The sequence below is a fragment of the Vombatus ursinus genome, unplaced genomic scaffold (assembly GCF_900497805.2).
Source record: "Vombatus ursinus unplaced genomic scaffold, bare-nosed wombat genome assembly UNPS02014794.1, whole genome shotgun sequence".
Lineage (NCBI taxonomy): Eukaryota > Metazoa > Chordata > Mammalia > Diprotodontia > Vombatidae > Vombatus > Vombatus ursinus.
In genome coordinates this window covers 14,629,588-14,648,620 of record NW_020954572.1, presented here as the reverse complement: position 1 = coordinate 14,648,620, position 19,033 = coordinate 14,629,588, and the positions used below count along the sequence as shown (strand labels likewise).

Sequence of the window (19,033 nt, the reverse complement as noted above, 5' to 3'; positions counted from 1 at the left end):
GATAAAGATTTCTTCATCCCTCTCCAGACCTCACTGCTGACTCATCTCCACAGGATTTTCCCACAAGAGCAAAACTTTTTCAGCACAGAAGCTCACTCCACCCCTGGACCACTTCTCACATTGGAAGTACCCTCTGTCCCCGATGCCTCACCTTCTGATTGGCTAGTTTCTCCCAGAATTTCCATTTGAAAGAGGAGGACCAAGTCAGAGATGGTTCATCTCTTTCTAGGCTGTAATCCAGACTCATTTCCACAGAACTTTCTCTACTATGTCTCTGTGCTGGGTATCTTCTTCCTTGCCTACTTCTTCCTTTCACCTTGCTTTTCATGTGTGGTCTTCCCTCATTAGAATGCAAGCTCCTTGAAGGCATGCATTATCTTTCTTTTTGCTTCTATTTGCATTCCCCGAATTTAGCATAGTGCCTGGCATAGAGTATGCATTTCATAAATGTTTACTCACTAACTCATTTGCCATCCTTCATAAGGAGTCTTCTCCTCATCCTCTCAGTTGTTGGTGCTTTCTGCTTATATTTATTGCCAGACATTTATTTATCTATTTATTTGTTTAGCAGACTGCAGATTCCTTAAGGGGAAGGACTGATTTTCATTTCTATCACTTTATCCTCAGTGTAAGGCACAATGTCTAGATGTAGCAAGCTATATAACACTATTGTTGAATTGAAATGAATTCATTTGGATAATTATGAAATCTTTATATGAAAACGTTAAACTTCTAAAGCATAGTTTTATTTCTCTCCTAACATTACATTTTACATTATGCTTAATAATAATAATTTCACATTGGTAGAGCATTTTAAGGTTTGTAAAATGTTTTTCTCTCAATTCAATGAAGCCGTTTTTATGAAGTTATATGTAAGGGGGCAGCTAGGTGGCACAGCGGATAGAGTACCAACCCTAGAATCAGGAAGACTTATCTTCATGATCAAATCTGGCCTCAGAAATTTACTAGCTAGTAACACAGTTAGTTAACACAGCCCTGTGTAAGTCACTTAATCCTATTTGACTCAGTCTCCTCATCTGTAAAATGAGCTGGAGAAGAAAATGACAAATCACTCCAGTATCTTTGCCAAGAAAACCCCAAATCAGGTCACAAAGAGTTAGATATGATTGAACAACAACAGAGTATAAAAAAAAAAAGACAAAAGAGTCCCTTCCCTCAAGGGGATCACAACCTAATGGGGAAAACATGTCAATAACTTGATAATACAAGTAATACACACAATCAATGAAAATTAATCTCAAAGGGGAATTAGCAGAGGTGTGAGGGAAGACAAGAAAAACCTACTATGGAGGTGGGCTTTGAGTTGACTTTGTAAAAAAAAAATCTAGAGAATGTAACTTTGGAGAGGGCACTTTCAGTTGAATGATAAGGTCCAAAGCCACATTGCAAAGCATTTGGAATAAAGTGAGATGAAGGGGAGTGAAGATATCAAGTGTAAATATTTTTTCTCAATGAGTTCATCTGAGGTGAAAAAAGATATAGGAAGATGGTTAGTGGGGATAGTTCACCCTAGTAAGTGATTTTCTTTGTTTTTTGGATGGTGAGACAGTTTTTTTTAGGAAGCACAGAAGGGGCTAGATGATAGGAGAAACTAAAGATAAAAATGAAGACTGTAGTATGGGCACTCTTCTGGCTAAAATGGGATCAAGGGTACATATAGAGTGGTTCGCCTTTGTAAGGAAAAAAGGCACTTCTGCTTCCAGGAGCCAAGAGACTTCTGCTTCCAGGAGCCAAGATGGTGGAGTAAGAGGTGAGTCACTCTCTTACCCTCCCTTATTAAACCCCTGAAAGCCCAGAAAATATCACCCCACGAAAAACCCTGGAACAGCTGAACCAGAAGAAAGATGGGGTGCACAGTCCAGTAGCCCAGGTAGCTTGATGGATTAACTGGAAAGGCCCCTCTTACCCTGGGGGAAGGAGAGCAGTAGAGAATAGGAGACATCCCAGGAAGCTAGCAGAAAGCCCCACCTCAGCATACCAGGAGGAGATCCTGAAGCCCAGGTGGTAGAGCAGGCAAACACCAACACCTGGACCCCCCAAGTGCCTCATTGAGGGTGGAGGAACTGGTGGAAACCAGCTCAGAAAACCACCAGGTGCCTCAGCATTCTACAGCAACTGTCCCTCCCAGTGCCTCAGCAAACTAAGGGAAGCAGTGCTCCAAGGGGCCCCTGGTGGATAAACACCCTATAACATCCATCTGAAAAGAACTGAAGAAAGTAAAAGGAAGGAAAGGCCTGGGTGAGCAGGAAATCTCCAGGAATCACACTACCCAATCCTACCCCTAGAACTCCAGTATTGCTGTTTCCAGTCCAATACCAGGTAAGCTGCCAGAATCCTACAGCCTCCAACTGCCAACATTGGAGGTCCCAGCACACAAAGCCATCAACCAGGCCCTAGGCTCCTAACACAAGAAGTTTGGGTCAGTGCCCCTGCTCCCTAGCAGAAGAGCCCAATCTCTTTAAAGGCCAGGAAGTAGGCAATCACCATGAGCAAAAAGAAACATGAGATAGATTCTTATTATGGGAAGAGTGAATATCAAGGCAGAAATTCTGAAGAGGACAACATTGTCAACAAACCCACATCTGGAACCTCAGAAGGGAATATGAACTGGTCTGAAGCCCAAAAAGCCTACTTAGAAGAGCTCAAGAAGAATTTTAAAAGTCGAATGAGAGAGTTAGAAGAAAAAATGGGAAAAGAAATGAGAGGTATGCAAGATAGAGTCAACAGCTTGGAAAAAGAAGGACAAAAATTAACTGTAGAAAACAAGTCCTTAAAAAATACAATTGGCCAACTGGAAAAAAGTACACTGAAGAAAACAAGTCCCTAAAAATACAATTGGTCAACTGGAAAAAAAGTACACTGAAGAAAACAAGTCCCTAAAAAATAAAATTGGTCAACTGGAAAAAAAGTACACTGAAGAAAACAAGTTCCTAAAAAATAAAATTGGCCAAATGGAGAAGGAAGTACAAAATCTAATGGAAGAAAATAATTTGTTAAAATTTAGAATTGAGCAAATGGAAGCTAATGACTCTATGAGAGAGCAAGAAGCAGTCAAACAAAAACAAAAGAATGAAAAAATAGATGAAAACGTAAAACGCCTCATTGGTAAAACAACTGACCTAGACAATAGATCCAGGAGACACAATTTAAAAATTACTATGAAATAAAGAACCTGGACAGTATTTTTCAGGAAATCATCAAGGAAAACTGCCCTGAGGTCCTAGAACCAGAGGCAAAATAGTCACAGAAAGAATACCTCCTGAAAGAGATCCCAAATTGAAAAAGCCAAGGAACACAGTAGCCAAATTCCAAAATTACCAGATCAAAGAGAAAATACTGCAAGCAGTCAGAAAGAAACAATTTAAATATCATGGAACCACAGTCAGGATTGCATAGGACCTTGCAGCTTCTACATTAAAAAACCATAGGACGTGGAATATGATATTCCATAAGGCAATGGAGCTTGGATTACAATCAAGGATCAACTACCCAGTGAAAATGAGCATGATCTTTCAGGGGAGGAGGTGGATATTCAATGAAATAGGGGGCTTCCATACCTTCCTGATAAAAAGACCAGAGCTCAACAGAAAATACGATCTTCAAATACAAGACTTAACAGAGACATAAACAGAAAACGGGACAGAAAGAAACAACATGTTATTAATAAGGGCAAACTATTTACATCCCTACAAGGGAAGATGACACTTGTAACTCTTGAGAACTGTATTGTTATTGCACCATGTTAAAGGGGTATACATAAAGGGGGTGAGTATAAATTGACTTTGATGTAATGATGAAAAAAATCTAAACAAGTGGGTTAAATGTATCCAAGTAAGTGGATTAGTCTGATCTAACTAAGAAAATGTACTGAGAGAAAAAGAAATGAGGAGGCAGACAAGGGTAAATTACATCACAAGAAAAGGTATAAAAACCTATTACAGCAGAGGGAAAGAAGGAAGGGAGATGAACATTGTTTGAACCTTACTCTCATCAGATTTGGCTTAAGAAGGGAATAACATAATCAGTTAGATATAGAAATCTAGCATGCCCTATAGGCAATAGGAGGGAAAAGGGGAAAGAAAAGGGAGGGGGCTAATAGAAGGGAGATGGGACTGGGGGAGGCTGTGGTCAAAAGAAAACATTAGTGAGGAGGGAAAAGGAGAAGGGAGAAAGAAAAGCATTAATGGGGAGGGGGGAAGGATGGAGAGAAAGACACAGATAGTTATCATAATTGTGAATTTGATATATGAATGTAATGGAATCCTATTGTGCTATAAGAAATGATGAACAGGCAGACTTCAGATAAACCTGGAAAGTCTTGTATGGTTTGATGCTGAGTGAAGTGAGCAGAACCAGGAGAATGTTGTACACAGTAACAGCCACATTGAGTGATGACTGACTTTGATAGACTTAACCTCTCCCAGCAACACAAGGATCTAAGACATCTCCAAAAGCCCCATGATGGAAAATGCTATCCAAATCCAAAGAAAGAACTATGGAGTTTGAATGCAGATCAAAGCACACTATTTGCTATTTTTTTTCTTCTGTTGTGCTTTGTTTCCTCTTTCTGGTGGTTCCTCCTATTAGTTCTAATTCTTACTTACAACATCACTAATGTGAAAATATGTTTAATAAGAATGTATAGGTGTAGCCTATATTAGATTGTGCGCTGTCTTGAGGAGGGAGGTAGGGACAGAGGGTGAGAAAAATTTAAAACTAAAAAAAGCATATAGAAGTGATTGTTGATAAATCAAAATAAATTAATAAAAAAATAAAAAAAATAAAATTATATTAAAAAAAGAAAAAAGGCCACTTTTTCCATATGAGACAGCTCACTACCATTTAAGAATTTTTGAATGGGGAAGAACAGAGGAGATGTCAAAGTGATAAAAGAAGTCTAGACATGCAGAATGAACCATTGGACTCTGAAGTCTCTTCTAACTCTGAAATTGGTGTGATTCAAAGGTGGCAGAAACAAGAGTAGTGAAGAGAATGCACAGCTAGAGTACATGTGTGTGACCATAGTTTATTTGTAGAACCATCATCACCCGTTAAACTCTCTTTCACTAAAATATGCACACTTTGAAAGAGGTCTGTCCAAGGAGGGCTTCTGCACTTGGGGAAAGGATAATAAACAAAACATCAACCTCATTCATTCATTAGCAGGTATATGCTTCCCTAGAGAAGCTGGGGAAGATAGTAGAACTTATTTCTACTTAAGATGATAATTATTGTTGGCGGTGTTGTTTGTCCTTCCTTCTCGAAGAGGACCATGACATCAGGAAGGCCATGCCACGACTTACAAGTGAATTGGATTCAAGTGATGAGGGCTATGCAAAGTCACCAGCCTCACTTTCTCCTCTAGAACTATCTGGGCCCAGTGGCATGATATAGATCAGAAAGACTGGAGATGGTGCAGGATAAAGTGAGAGGCCTTGGCCTTCTTAAGCTAAGGTTTTTCCCAGCTCTCAGGTGGCACAATGAATAGAGCACAAGCCTGGAATAGGAAGACTTGTCTTTGTGAGTTCGAATCTGGCCTCAGTTCCATACTAGTTGTGTGACCCTGGCCAAGTCACTTAAATCTGTTTGTGTGAGTTTCTTCATCTGTAAAATGAGGTGGAGAGGGAAACGACAAACCATTGGAGTAAAAGGATAATAATAGCAATACAAATATAATAGAATACAAAAAAGCAAGACGAATAACAACAAGACCACCAGCGAGCATTGATAGCGCATTTTTAAGTTTTGCAAAAGTGTTTTATGTACATTATCTCATTTGATCCCTGAATGTAAATGGAGGCTTGTTTATTTTACTTATCTGAGTTCAGAGTCAAATATCTTGGTGGTTTCCCAATGCCCTGAAATGCTTTCTGAGTTTGCTCACCATAAATTGGTATAGCAGAAAATTGCTTATTTTCTGCATCTATCTCACAACGAGGCCTTACATAAATAAAATCATTGAACACGGGGGAAAGGGGTATAGACGAACAGATGGCTAACCTGATGTGTGGCTAGGCTGGAGGTGATAACCTCTTTGGTACGGTAGGGATTATGCCTTTAGAATCAAAGGACATATATAGTCTTTGTAACACTGGGAAACTCACCCTCTCTAGGACCCAGTTTCTTCCTCTCTAGAAGGGGTAGGACTACATAGCTTCTGAGGTCTCTTCTAAATCTGTAATTATACAATCCAATGACTAAAGAGTCTAATCCTAGCAACGCCTCTATGCTGTACAACGTAGTAATTTACATTTGTTTTTGTGTAAAAATATGGGAACCTGATGATAATTAAGCCCGCTTTGAGCTCTAATTGTCCAGTAACGATCTTTAAGACTGCTTTCACTTCTAAAATTGAGGATCCTCTCCTTCGCAAACACCCTAGTCAACATTCTGGAAATTTATCAGCATGTTATAGATAGAAAAAAAGGCTGTAAATTACCATAGTGGTACAGTAATAATGATAATAACAATAATAATAAATTGCTATTGTTCAATCATTTCAGTCATTTCTGACTTTTCATGACCCCATTTGGGCTTTTCTTTCAAAGATACCGGCGTAGTTTGACATTTCCTTCTCCAGCTCATTTTACAGATGAAGAAACTGAGGCAAACAGAGTTAAGTGACTTACTCAGGGTCACACAGCTACTAAGTATCTGAGGCCAGATTTGAACTCAGGAAGATGAGTCTTTCTGACTCCAGGCCTGGCACTTTATCCACTGCACCTCCTAGCTGCCCAGGATACAGGAGTTGAATTGAAATGAATTAATTGAAATTTAAAGTTAAAAATTAATTTTCACCAAGTAGGGGCTCACAATGATATGGAAAACATTCAGTCAAGTATAGGATAAAAGAATGGAACTGGAGTCAGAAAGATCTAAGTTAAAATCTGGCCTCAGACAGTTACTTGCCATGTAACTATGGGCAAGTCACTTAACCTTTGCCTGCCTTAGTTGGACTATCTGTAAAATGTGGATTGTTGTAGCAACCAAACTCATAACCACTATCACACACCCATACCCTTCACATATTTCTCCTTTCACCTTACAATTTTGCCTTTCCTTCTTTCTCTCCTAACTTCTTTTGTTCCCTTATTTTATTTTCTTGTTATGGGTCTATGACTTATGTCAACAAGTGCTATTCATAGGCATTGCTTCGATATTCTGGTGACATTTTCAGATAAAACGGTTGCAGAACCCTGATTTTAGAGAATGGCAACATCAGGGCTTTCTCTAGACTAAAGAAAACTTTTGGAAACTTTTCACTCTCCCTGAAATAGTGCTTCCATCCCAAGTATCTATCTCTCTATCGAAGAAAATACCCATCTCTTACAGGTGTTACTGGAATAAATTTAATACCCTGAAAATTCATTTATACATATGACTGGCCTTCATGGAAAAATGATTTTTAAATGATTTTTTTAGATAAAGTAGTTCATGTACTCAAACTTATTTAAAGTTTGCTTTGCAACAAAAGCTTTAAAACAAAATTCAGTGAGACCAGAGCTTCTGAAAGCAACAGTGAACCTTTGTCAAATACATCTGGCATCACCATCATCATAGTTATCATTCCCTTTTGCACAATATTATATAGGTTACAAATCACTTTTTTCATCATAATCTGTGGAGTTGGATATTGTACTATCGTTATTCTTCTTTTAGAGATGAGGAAACTGAGTCCCAAAGAGATTGAGTCATTTACCTATTGTTCAAGAGCTAGAAACTGGTAAAATCAGGTCTTCTGACTTTAAGTGTCATGTTCTTCCCATTATACCAAGCTATTACAAAGGCTTAGCAACTGTGTCTTCATTTTCCAGATTTTTTTTTATTACTGTAATTCAATGGACATGATGCTACCTTTGAAAACATCATGAAGCTCCCATTGATAAAGCCTGAAGTTATAAGGGTTAAGATAACAGAGAATAGTGATTTCTTCTGCAATCATCCTTCTCATTATATGCTCAGAGGAAAACCCTTCATGTCAAGTATGAAGGATGTTGATATGGTATTATGAGCAAACTCATGCTATGTGTTCTATCATGAGGCTATGTATGGAGAATAAAAGAGTTAATTCTTTTAAATGAACTCCTGTCCAAAGTCCTAACATCACCCAAAAGACAGAAAAGGATAATAACACATAATTAAAAAGCATTCTTGGAATCAGACCTGAGAAAATGTAATTATATCCTATTACACTTTTCAAACCCTACTAAAATTGGGCACTTGCCACCAAAATAAATAGAAAAGAACATTTCCTTGGATGCCTTTGTATATATGGTTATCAGTTTACACTTGATGCTGTTGTGGATTTTGAATGGATGTGTGTGGAACTAGTATAAAGCCAAAATAATGAAGGTGATCAAGCTGGTAGTTAAAGATCAGAAAGGGACATATTGCAGGATGCTGAGTGTTCTCATTAATTTAACCTGAGAATGAATGAACATGTGCATTATTTAGAACACAAGGGCATAATCAGGGGAGGAAGGAAGGAAGGAAGGAAAGAAGGAAAAGATGAAAACAGACAGAGAGAGAGATGGAAGGAGAGAAGAAGGAAGGAAGGAAGAAAGGAAGGAAGAAAGGAAGGAAGGAAGGAAAAGGAAGGAAGGAAGGAAGGAAGGAAGAAAGAAAAGGGCACAGGGATAGGAACACATGAATAAAATTCAGTTTTAGAATGCTTCCATCACATATGGTTTTCAATCAACAATAGGCCATCAAATGGGGCAATACTTAAGACCTTCTCTTGATGAAAGTAAACACAAGTTGACACAGGGTAAAGTACCAGGAAGGGCACTGTCTGATCTCTGGTCTACTTGTGATATGAGACATTTTTACAAAATCATATTGGAGAACGTTTGCTCATCAGTCAGACAATCCTCTGGGATCACTGCCTCACTGCCGAAACAGAGATATGTTTCGGAAAACACCATTTCAGGTTTGGAGGATGATCATTACAGGTTTAACCCATGAAATGACTTTGGAGTCAGTTCTGTTTTGGGTTGCCCTCATCAACTGTTTTAAATGAACTTGTCAAACATCTTTTTCTAGCTAAGATAGCAGGCACCAGCTAAGGAGTGACCATGTATTACTTAAATAGCAATCTGAGTGTCTCAACTTTCTGTCATATCCACCCACTTTATTTAAAACAGTGTCTATGATGGTATAGGGCTTGTTAGAAGCAGATTCTATTAGAAGAGATCAACTGTACAGTGAGAATTAAATGCAGTCAGTTACGTCCTGTCTCAAATGTGGTTCAATTTATTTCTAAACCCCAGGTGTCTTGCAAATACATTGATTTTTTTTCTCTAAAGATTATAAATGTCAGTCATATATTGTGCATATTTTAGCATTGTTACCTAACATATGTATAATAATCTTGTCATTTTAAAACCATAATATTTAAATGAAAATAAACATAGACCTATAATTGTTCATATTCCCGGAGTAACAGTGTCTCAGATGACATGTTCGCAAAATGGACTGGTCTGCTATATTAGAAAGACAGAAAATTTATCTAGTTTTAGCAAATGTCAAATCAGCAGCCATTGCTTTTAAGATTAATAAAAGATACAATGGTTTCTAGATAGCCTCTAAATAAAGATTACTATGAATGGAGAAGTGATTTACCAACAGTCACCACAATGATATTTCTTTAAAGGTTACAATCATCAGTTATTTAACTGAAACACTGCTGAGAATGCCTGGTCATTTCTTGAATAATGCATAATGTTCATTGTAGATTGGATCTGTATTATAACAATACAGATATTTCTAAAATAATGGAGAAAACTATCTGTTACCTTCCAATTGCTTAACATATCATTTCCATGAAGTAATTGACTCAGGAAACATTACACACTGTCACCTAAGTGTTCCTTCTACAAGCACAACTTGGAATAATCTATATACCATGGACATCACAAAATAAATTCATCAGCCTTCATAGACTTTCAAGAAAAGCTATGATGACTATTGGGTAGGGTAAAGGACCTTTCTGAAATACTAAATTAAATTGATGAATTCCTATTAATAGCCTGGGACAAATTTAAATTTAAGTTTTGAAATTTAATTATTAACATGAACAGCCCACTGTATTTTAAATGAAATAGTTATTTATATAACATAACTAATATATCATATATATTTCCAAGTGCCTTTAAATCTTATAAAGGAACTACTTGGATAGGAGCAAAGTATAATGTTTATCATTTTACTGTAGGATTATGAACCATATTTCACAAGATGCTATGGACATATATACATATGTACATACATACATACATACATATGTGTGTGTTCATTTATCTATAGAAACTTTTTCAATGGTAGAAAAATATAACTTAATAAGTGAAAGTCAATGTCTTTTGATGTTATTTCAAGAATATTTCATTAGTATGAGTTATATGTTTACATTTTAAAAGAACTAGTAAAGTCATAAAATGTGTGTGTGTGTGTGTGTGTGTGTGTGTGTGTGTGTGTATACACATATATATAACTAGCTAATGGGAAGTGCCTGTATTATAACTGTCAAATTTTGAAAGCCAAAAAAATAGTGTAGAATCATTAAAAATTTAAATCATTTAGAGGTTTAAACTTGATATTCTGTACTGCATTTCTCTACTTTTACATCAAATATATGTGTGTGTGTACGTCACATGAACTTAACATTTCAAATACTAATCATCATCTCTTTCCATGCTCCTATCCCCAGGTTCCTATTCCAGCTTTTCCATTTCCATCATTTTCCACCATTCAGTAGAATACGAATGCCTTGAAGTCAAAGTCCATTTCATTTTGTCCTTGTACCTCAGTGCCTAGTACAGTGGCTCTAGTGTATGCAAAATAAAGTTTTGTTACAAAGTTTATCAAATGCATTTGATAACAAAATCCAATTAGATTGTAATGTTTTCATTCTGTTTCTCTCATACTCCCTATATTAAATAATGTGTGAGTTGCATTGACTAAAGGAATACCTCAGGGAATGGATAACAACACATTTCTTGCCCATAAAGTGTTTAGAATCTAAAAGATTCTTTTCTAACAGCTCTAATTTTCATTTTGCAACAATCACCCTCTTCTTTAAATGTCTCTCTTTTTCTATTCTATATTTTCTGTCTTTTACTTCATTCTTCTTTTTAAGTCATCCATCTCAATTCCTTTTCCTTATTGTTCAATTTTTTAAAAAAAATTCCCTTAGCGTTTCACAATTCTGTCCCTACTTCCTTTCTTTGCTTTTCTCTCTGACTCTCCTGGATTCTCTTCTAGAAGATTAGACTTTTGGGGAAAAAAGACAGTAGCATTAAGCTCTCATGCTGCTACCTAATACTCAATAACAAAAAGAAAATGTTCCGCATGAATTCAAAGGATTGCCTTCTCATTCACTCAATCCCTAGTTAATGGTGACAAATGAAGTTAGGAGGCAAAAGCACAGGTTGATAATGTTTATGTAGATATGGAGTTATTGTTCTTCTGGGCCAAGCAAAGAGATCAGGTCATTGACTCCACTGACTGCCTACTCATTGCATAGGATCTGTTTAATTAGAATACATTCATGATACCAGAGGGCAAAGGCCAAAATAGCCAAGGCCTTCATTGCAATGTGCAGAAGAATGGGAGAGGACTGAAAAACTAAGTAAAGCAATGGAAAATGAAATTCTCATGATCCTATTACCTGACCAATTAGGACAACCATGAAATGAGAGTCACAGGTATATGTGGGTGGGGTTTAGCTCATCCCTCCATTACTGGCTCTATGAATGAGCTCCAGCCTTAAGTTGTTTGTCAGCTATAGTGGTACCTTGTTGTTGGTGTTGTTTAGTTCTTTCAGTCACGTCCAACTGTTGTGACCCCATTTGGGGTTTTCTTGGCAAAGATACTGGAATGGTTTGCCATTTCCTTTTCCAGCTCATCTTACAGATGAGGTAAGTAAGGCAAACAGAGTTAAGTGACTTGCCCAGGGTCACATAGCTAGTAAGTGTCTGAGGCTGGATTTGAATTCAGGTCTTCCTGACTCCAGTCCCAGAGTTCTGTCTATTGTGCCACTGAGCTGCCCCAAAACACGTAAAGTGCTTTGGAAACCTTAATTTGTTGTTGTTGTTGAGTCATGTCCAACTCTTGGTGACCTCATCTGGGGTTTTCTTGGCAAAGATACTGGAGTGGTTTGCTATTTCCTTCCTAAGTTCATTTTATAGATGAGGAAACTGAGACAAACAGAGTTAAGTGAGTTGCCCAGAGTCACATAGCTACTAAATGTCTAAGGCCAGATTTGAACTCAGGAAAATGTCTTCTTGATTCCAAGTCCAGTGCTCTATCCACTAAGCCACTTAGCCACAGTGGTACAACACTTGATTAAAACAATTTCAATCCCAGAGTCTCACAGCATTATATCTAGAAATTTGGTGAGCAGGAAGGTCTACAAAGAAACTAAATCCCTGAAATGCAACAGAATGTCTTTGGATAAAATACAAACTCTTCGGTCTGGATTTTAAGATCCCCTCACGATGTGTCTCTGACTTTCATTTCAAGACTTATTTCATACTACTCTCCTTCATGAATTTTATATTCTACATTCTACATTTGACTTTGAGATCTTTTTATTTCATACTTTATTTCCTCCTCCCATGCACTTACACAAACCACTCCCCATGTATTGAATTCATCTTTCATTTCTTTGCCTCTCAGAATTTTTAAAGTTTAATTCAGGTTCCACCTCCTCTGTGAACTCTTTTTTTTGAGCTACCATCTATCCCTTCACAGATTTCCTTGTACTATACTTATTTCTCTACATGATCTGATTCCTAGTAGAATGGAAGCTTTATTGTTTTGTAACCCTAGCAGAGATGCTTAGTAAACTGATGATGATGATGAGGAGGAGCAGGAGGAGGAGGAAGAGGAGGATGACAACCACGTCTCCACAAATAAAGCATTCAGTTCAACTGCCCATTACACTCATTGAGCTTAGCTGACCCCTAGTTTTCTAAGAAAGAAGGTATACAAAGGTACTATGTTAGAGGAAATGGGAAAGTGAATCCAATATAAAAATGCTTAGACTTAAAATTATTAAGGGGTTCTTTTAATAAGTGTATGTATAGATAGACAGACAGAGAGATAGACAGAAAGACAGACAGGTAGATATCACTCAGACCTTGATCTTGCGAAACACAAAGATAATATTTATTCAATGTCTTCTGCTCAATCTTTGAATGTCCTCACACTTTAGAACAAAATAACCTGTAACACTTTAAATTCTGGCTCTCCTCTTCTAGTAAACATAGGTAAACATAATCCATAAATACATGTCAATGTAAATATGTGAACAGACACACACATACACACATGTTATCATGCTTTACCAGGTTCAAAAAGTCTAATAAATGACCATTGCTTTCAATCTCAATCCTATATAAAAATGATAGCTTCCCACTAGTACTTTTTCCTCTAGCCAGGAGGGCAAATGAAAGCTGCTTCAGCTGCCAACACCAATGTTGCTCAATAGTTGACTATCAAGAAGCAATCAAACACATAACCAGAGATGCCCCCTCATTCCTTAGAGGTGGTTACCTGCAATAACCATCCACATGCCTATCCTTGGTCCCTCTTCACCTGGCTTTCATGTGTCAGGCTAAGGAAGACAGCAGACTACCAGCTACTAGAGATAGCCCTTTTGACCAGATTACACTCCCTTAGGGATGTAAGATCAGTAGCCAAAACACACGTTTATACTAAGTGCATTTATAAACAAGTACATTCATATGGATATGTCCATTCACTCATATCCAAAATTGCATTGCTTTGGTATCATTTGGTGCTCAAAATATATTATAAACTATTAGAACTTAATAGCAACATTAAAGAAAAGAGAAAATGCTATCATTATGTGAAAGACTAAAGGAGGGTTCAAAAATTAAATTTAAAAAATAATGAGAAATGTATCAAGGATTGGGAGGACATTTCTAGATGGTTATATATGTCAACCTTTAGGTTAACATAGTTTAATACTTATAAATAAGGCCTTTAAATTGAAATGCAGTCATTTTTGTCATACAATAAATTTATAAATCCAAAATGCCTGTTAAAACTAAGTCCTGTTCTCATCTGCTTGCACTTAGAGCTGAGAATACTAGCTCTTCCCCATTAATAAATATTTCCATACCCCACCCATCAGAATTATTTGACATGGGTTAGCATGGCACAAATTAAACACAAGAAGGACTTAAATGCAATTCATTTCATAGGCATTTCTCTGAAACCTTATAAAAATTGATAGATCACTTAGTCTGACAGTTTTTGAAAATAAAATAGAAATAGAAGAAGAGGTTTATTTCACCTTCACATGGTGTCTTTCTCATGCAGACCTCAGATTTCCACATTTGTATCCCTTTAAAGGATTTGATATGCAGGAAAAGAAGAAAGGATGATGGTAAACATTTCAATAGAGAGATTATTGTAGACTACCATATTCCAGACAGAAAAAAATACCCTAAATCATACCTTTTACTGAAGTATTGGGTGGAGGTCCTTCCATTCTCAAGTTCCATGGAGGATCTCCCTGATTTGCAAAGTCCCTCATTTTCAGATAGCTAATTGTAAGTCGGATGATGGATGCCTTGTCAAGCTGGCTGGTGATGGCTGCAGGCAGTGGCAGCAACTTCGCCAATTCATAGAACTCAAAATTCTCCTTTCCCCGACGGGAGCGAGCAGCATCTCGGGACTTTTCCTTTCTCAAGGCTTGTAAACTGCAATCAGATAAAAATGGAGAGTAGTGGTTAGTAACCCTAGAACTATCTTTCATTCAGAATCAACTTGCTTTCTTATTTCAATGTTTCTTCAATAATATCCATCAATATCTTTCTCATATGCTCAGGACATAATAAGATGAGTTTCATGAAAATTCTTATTTATACAATGACCATGACAATTCTGTGATGCTTTAATGGCTAAGCTAGTGAAATAACTGACACTGTTGTTGTTTACAAGGTTTTTACATATTCCATTGATTGTTACATATACATACACATATACCCATAGTTTGTATACGATTTGGCTGACGTTAATCAGCTCTCAGCTAATTAGGAAATTGTGCCCGCTTTGACACTTCTGTTCTCAACTTAATGAATTGTTCATTGAACTGTCTTCATTAGATGCTTTCATTGAAGGAGAAAAGGGGAAAGGAAAAATAGAATAGGGGAAGGAAAAGATTGGCCTGGCAGTATTCAGGGAGTTGGAACTTACTCAACTTTTTACATGGCAGTACTCTATAAAAATGTTCACAGTGGAAACAAAATGTTTTCACAACTCTGTCAATTTTAAAGTATATCTCACTATAGATGCCAAAAACGAGTTTGGCTGAACATTTATAGAATTAAGTAATTCCATAGCTGCTACAGGCAGATAGATACTAGACTGATGGAAGTTTCTAAATACAGAATCCAATTTTGTTTTTACATAATTATTTTTAAAATTCCAAATTATCTAACTAACATTCCTCATCTGAACTAGTCATATTAAATGTTTTAGTTTTCAGGGCAACATTTTAATTTGACAATTACTTTTCCTTTGAAATTGTGCCAGTTGAAGAGGCATATGTTAGCTCCCAAGAAAACAAAAATGTAAGGCTTGTAAAATAACTTATTGTCCAGAGGTTAAATTAACCAGTATATACTGAGAAGTACTGTTGTTTTTTTTGTTTGGTTTTGTTTTGGTTTTGTTTTTTTTAACATATCAGAACTAAGTAAAAAAGTAGTTAATGGCTTCAAAAATCTTGCTTTTAAAATAGGGGTAAGTTCAGTTACCAGGGTTCAGATTAAATACTCAGAACCAAAGAATCATTCAGTTCCCATTTTTATTCACTATAAAACTTATCATTTGGGCCAATATATATATATATATATATATATATATCTCACCAGGGTTCTTTTGTCATTTTATCTAACTACAGTAAGAAAGAGAACATAAGGTATACTAATAAAAGTGAATTGTAGCAGTGTCTATAATATTAATGTGGCAATATTTACATTAAAAATAAAATTAGAGGGTCAATGGGATAGTTAAATGATGCAATTTTCATTTAAAAAAATAAGTCAGTCAGTGTGGTGGTAAACTGAGTTTTGTAGGTTTCATGAAGGCTGCCTGAAGTCTTCCCATTTCATCAGTGTAAAAGGGTCACTTTTTAAATGTGCAGTATTAATTTAAGAAATAAAACGCTTCTTCTTATAGGGAGGAGCAGTTGTTAAAGTATTTTTAAAACTTAATTGCAAAATTAGCCTCTATGTATTATAACTTCATCTGAGGTACTCAAATGGCTATATATATAGTGTATATGTGCATGGATGTATAAACACAAAACGTATATCCATGTATATGTATGTATATACATGTGTGTATATGGATATGCGTATGTATGTATATGCACATACCTATTAAACATTACACAGTTCTCTCGGTAAAAATATTTTTGCCCTTATCTTTATTAATAAATTGAAACAATACTGTCTTGGCCATAAAGTCTGTGCCAAATTTATTATAACTGCACGGCACAAGATTGAAAGGGAAAAACCATAAGAACTCTGAGCTCTAGGGAGGTTAACAGATATAGCCATAGCTACTTAATGAAAATGATAAAGTAGAAATTCTCACTAGCATCTCCTGACACTTAGCCAATGACTTCCCCCTTGGCCCACACTTCCCTTTTTATATTACTATACAAAATATCTAGGATGTTTACTTTTCAGATTCCTAGTTTGTTTTTTTTTTCCCTATTGTCACTATGTGACCCTTCAGGAGTGAGTGATCTTCTTGGCCACAAGTTGAATAAGACAGGGTTTCCATGAGTCCTATATCATATAATTATGCAGGGACTAAAGGGTCCAGCTGACTCTCAAAATTATAGCAAAGTATTTACAATAAGTAGTGATTAGTTTTGAGGGCAATTGTAATAAAAGACGACCAAAGAGACATACAGGTTGTTGAGATGGCGATCTAATAGCAGAAGTTGAACATAATGCCACAGCTTGGCGAGTAATATATTGACCACTTTTATGAAGCAGGACCTGATTTTTTCAAGCAGTGCACTATTAGTGTTGAGGAATGCATTAAAAACTAAAATTGTCTCTGCCTTTGTAGACTTTGTCATCAAGGAAATGTGTTATCAGCTGTAGAGCACTTAAAATAAATTTAAAAATTTAGATGAGTTGTAACAGTGCCTGTTTCTGTTACTGGAAACATCATAGCACTTTGCAGCCACAATAATTTCTTCTCTGGACTCCATCTTCCCCTCTACTAATGTCCATCCACTTATGTTCTAAATGGTAGTGAAAACTATTCCTCAATATTAGGCAAGGAGAAAACGGTATTTAATTTATCACAGACTATCAACAACATCTCCCCATGAAAACTATCAGAAGAAGTCATAAATCAACTTGAAAAAAGACTTGATAAAAGTCTGGTGTTTTCTATAATTGCCATAGACACAACACCTTACACCTCACTTTGTATCATCCGTGGTATTCATTGGGTGCCACCTATGTGCACAAAATTGCCCTAAAGTATCCAAGAGGAATGAAAACTGGACAAAGTAGAAGGAGGATGCTATATGCATCCAGAGAAAGAACTGATAAATAGAAGTATGTATAGAATGATTTTACATATATCTGTATATATGTATACATATACACACACGTATATTATATATATACATATATTTATATGTAATATCCACACACACACACACATACATACATACATATTTGTGTCTAATGGTAGCCATCTCTAGTTTGGAGGGCAGAAAAAAGAAAAACATTACATGATAAATTTGTTATATATTTAAAAGAAATAACAACTTGTACATAATAGATTCACAGGTTCATTTGCAATCATCTCTCTTTTTTAGTCTACTACGTTATGGAAATGCTTGTTTTATTTCATAAATTAAAAATAAAACAAATATTTTTTTTTAAAAAATCAAGCACTGTCATTCAGTATTTGGTTCACAGTATCACTCAATTAAAAAAGAAAAATTAAAACTTTGAGCTTTTTCAGGATGAATCTAGGATACATGGCATGACAGGCAAGATCATTAAAGGATTGGTTGTTTGCATTTTTGTCAATAAGAATATAACATGCCCTGGGTTTTGAGGATAATACTTGATGGTAGTGGCTAAATTTCCAACTTTACCACCATACTCAAACATGAGGCTCAAAAAATAAAACAACATGGATTTATTGAGTACCTGCTATGCTATATGCCAGGTCCTGTGGTAAGACAAACATGAAATAGTCCCCTCCCTCAAGAAACCTCCATCTCATTGAAATGCACTGTATTTAGTTCTCTTCTAAGTTCTATTACCAAAAGAATTTAGAGAGAATTTCATTATTTAATTCTAATTTTACAATTATTTACTTGTAAGCCCCTCCATCCACATGAGGCGCTTTGTTAGGCACTAACCAAACAAAGACAAATATGAAAGAATACTTGTTACCAAGGAAATTCCATCCTGCTGAAGATATATCATGTATAAAAATAAAAAAATAAATTTCAAGTAAATATAAGGTAAAAATAAAATAATTTTGGGAAGCAATAATAGCTGGGAACATCAGAAAAGTTCTCATGTAGGAAGTGCCACTTTGTTCTTGTTGCTGGTGGTCCTTCATTTTAGAAGGGGACCAATAATATCATAGGGTGATGTCTTGACTTGTGCATGAATTGGATTTAAGTGAGGCAGAGACACACTAAATCATCAGCCTCACTTTCTCTTCCACAGTCATTGAAGTCCAATGGCAAGACAAAAATCAATACGACTGGTGATGACCCAGGATGAGAAGGTCTGGGCAAGGGTCTGAAAGAACCTAGGAACTCTCAGAGGCAGAAGAGATGCCGTAAAACATCCCAGGAATGGTATCAAATAAAGATATGACAAATATTTAGGAAATAGTTATTTTTAGACAATGAAAGTAGGCCTGCCTTACAATATCACTAATTCAATTCACTTCAACTCAAGAAACAATTACTAACATATTGCCA

The 19,033-nt window shown here is 36.2% G+C and overlaps 1 protein-coding gene across 1 annotated transcript in view; it reads right to left on the bottom strand.

The window, feature by feature from the left end:
- The window catches only part of NPAS3 (neuronal PAS domain protein 3), a 1,128,724-nt gene that overhangs the window by 791,501 nt on the left and 318,190 nt on the right, over window positions 1-19,033 (bottom strand). The window contains exon 3 of the mRNA XM_027870104.1: window positions 14,506-14,750. Coding sequence (XP_027725905.1) covers window positions 14,506-14,750 — 245 coding nt within the window. The remainder of the gene's footprint in view (window positions 1-14,505; window positions 14,751-19,033) is intronic.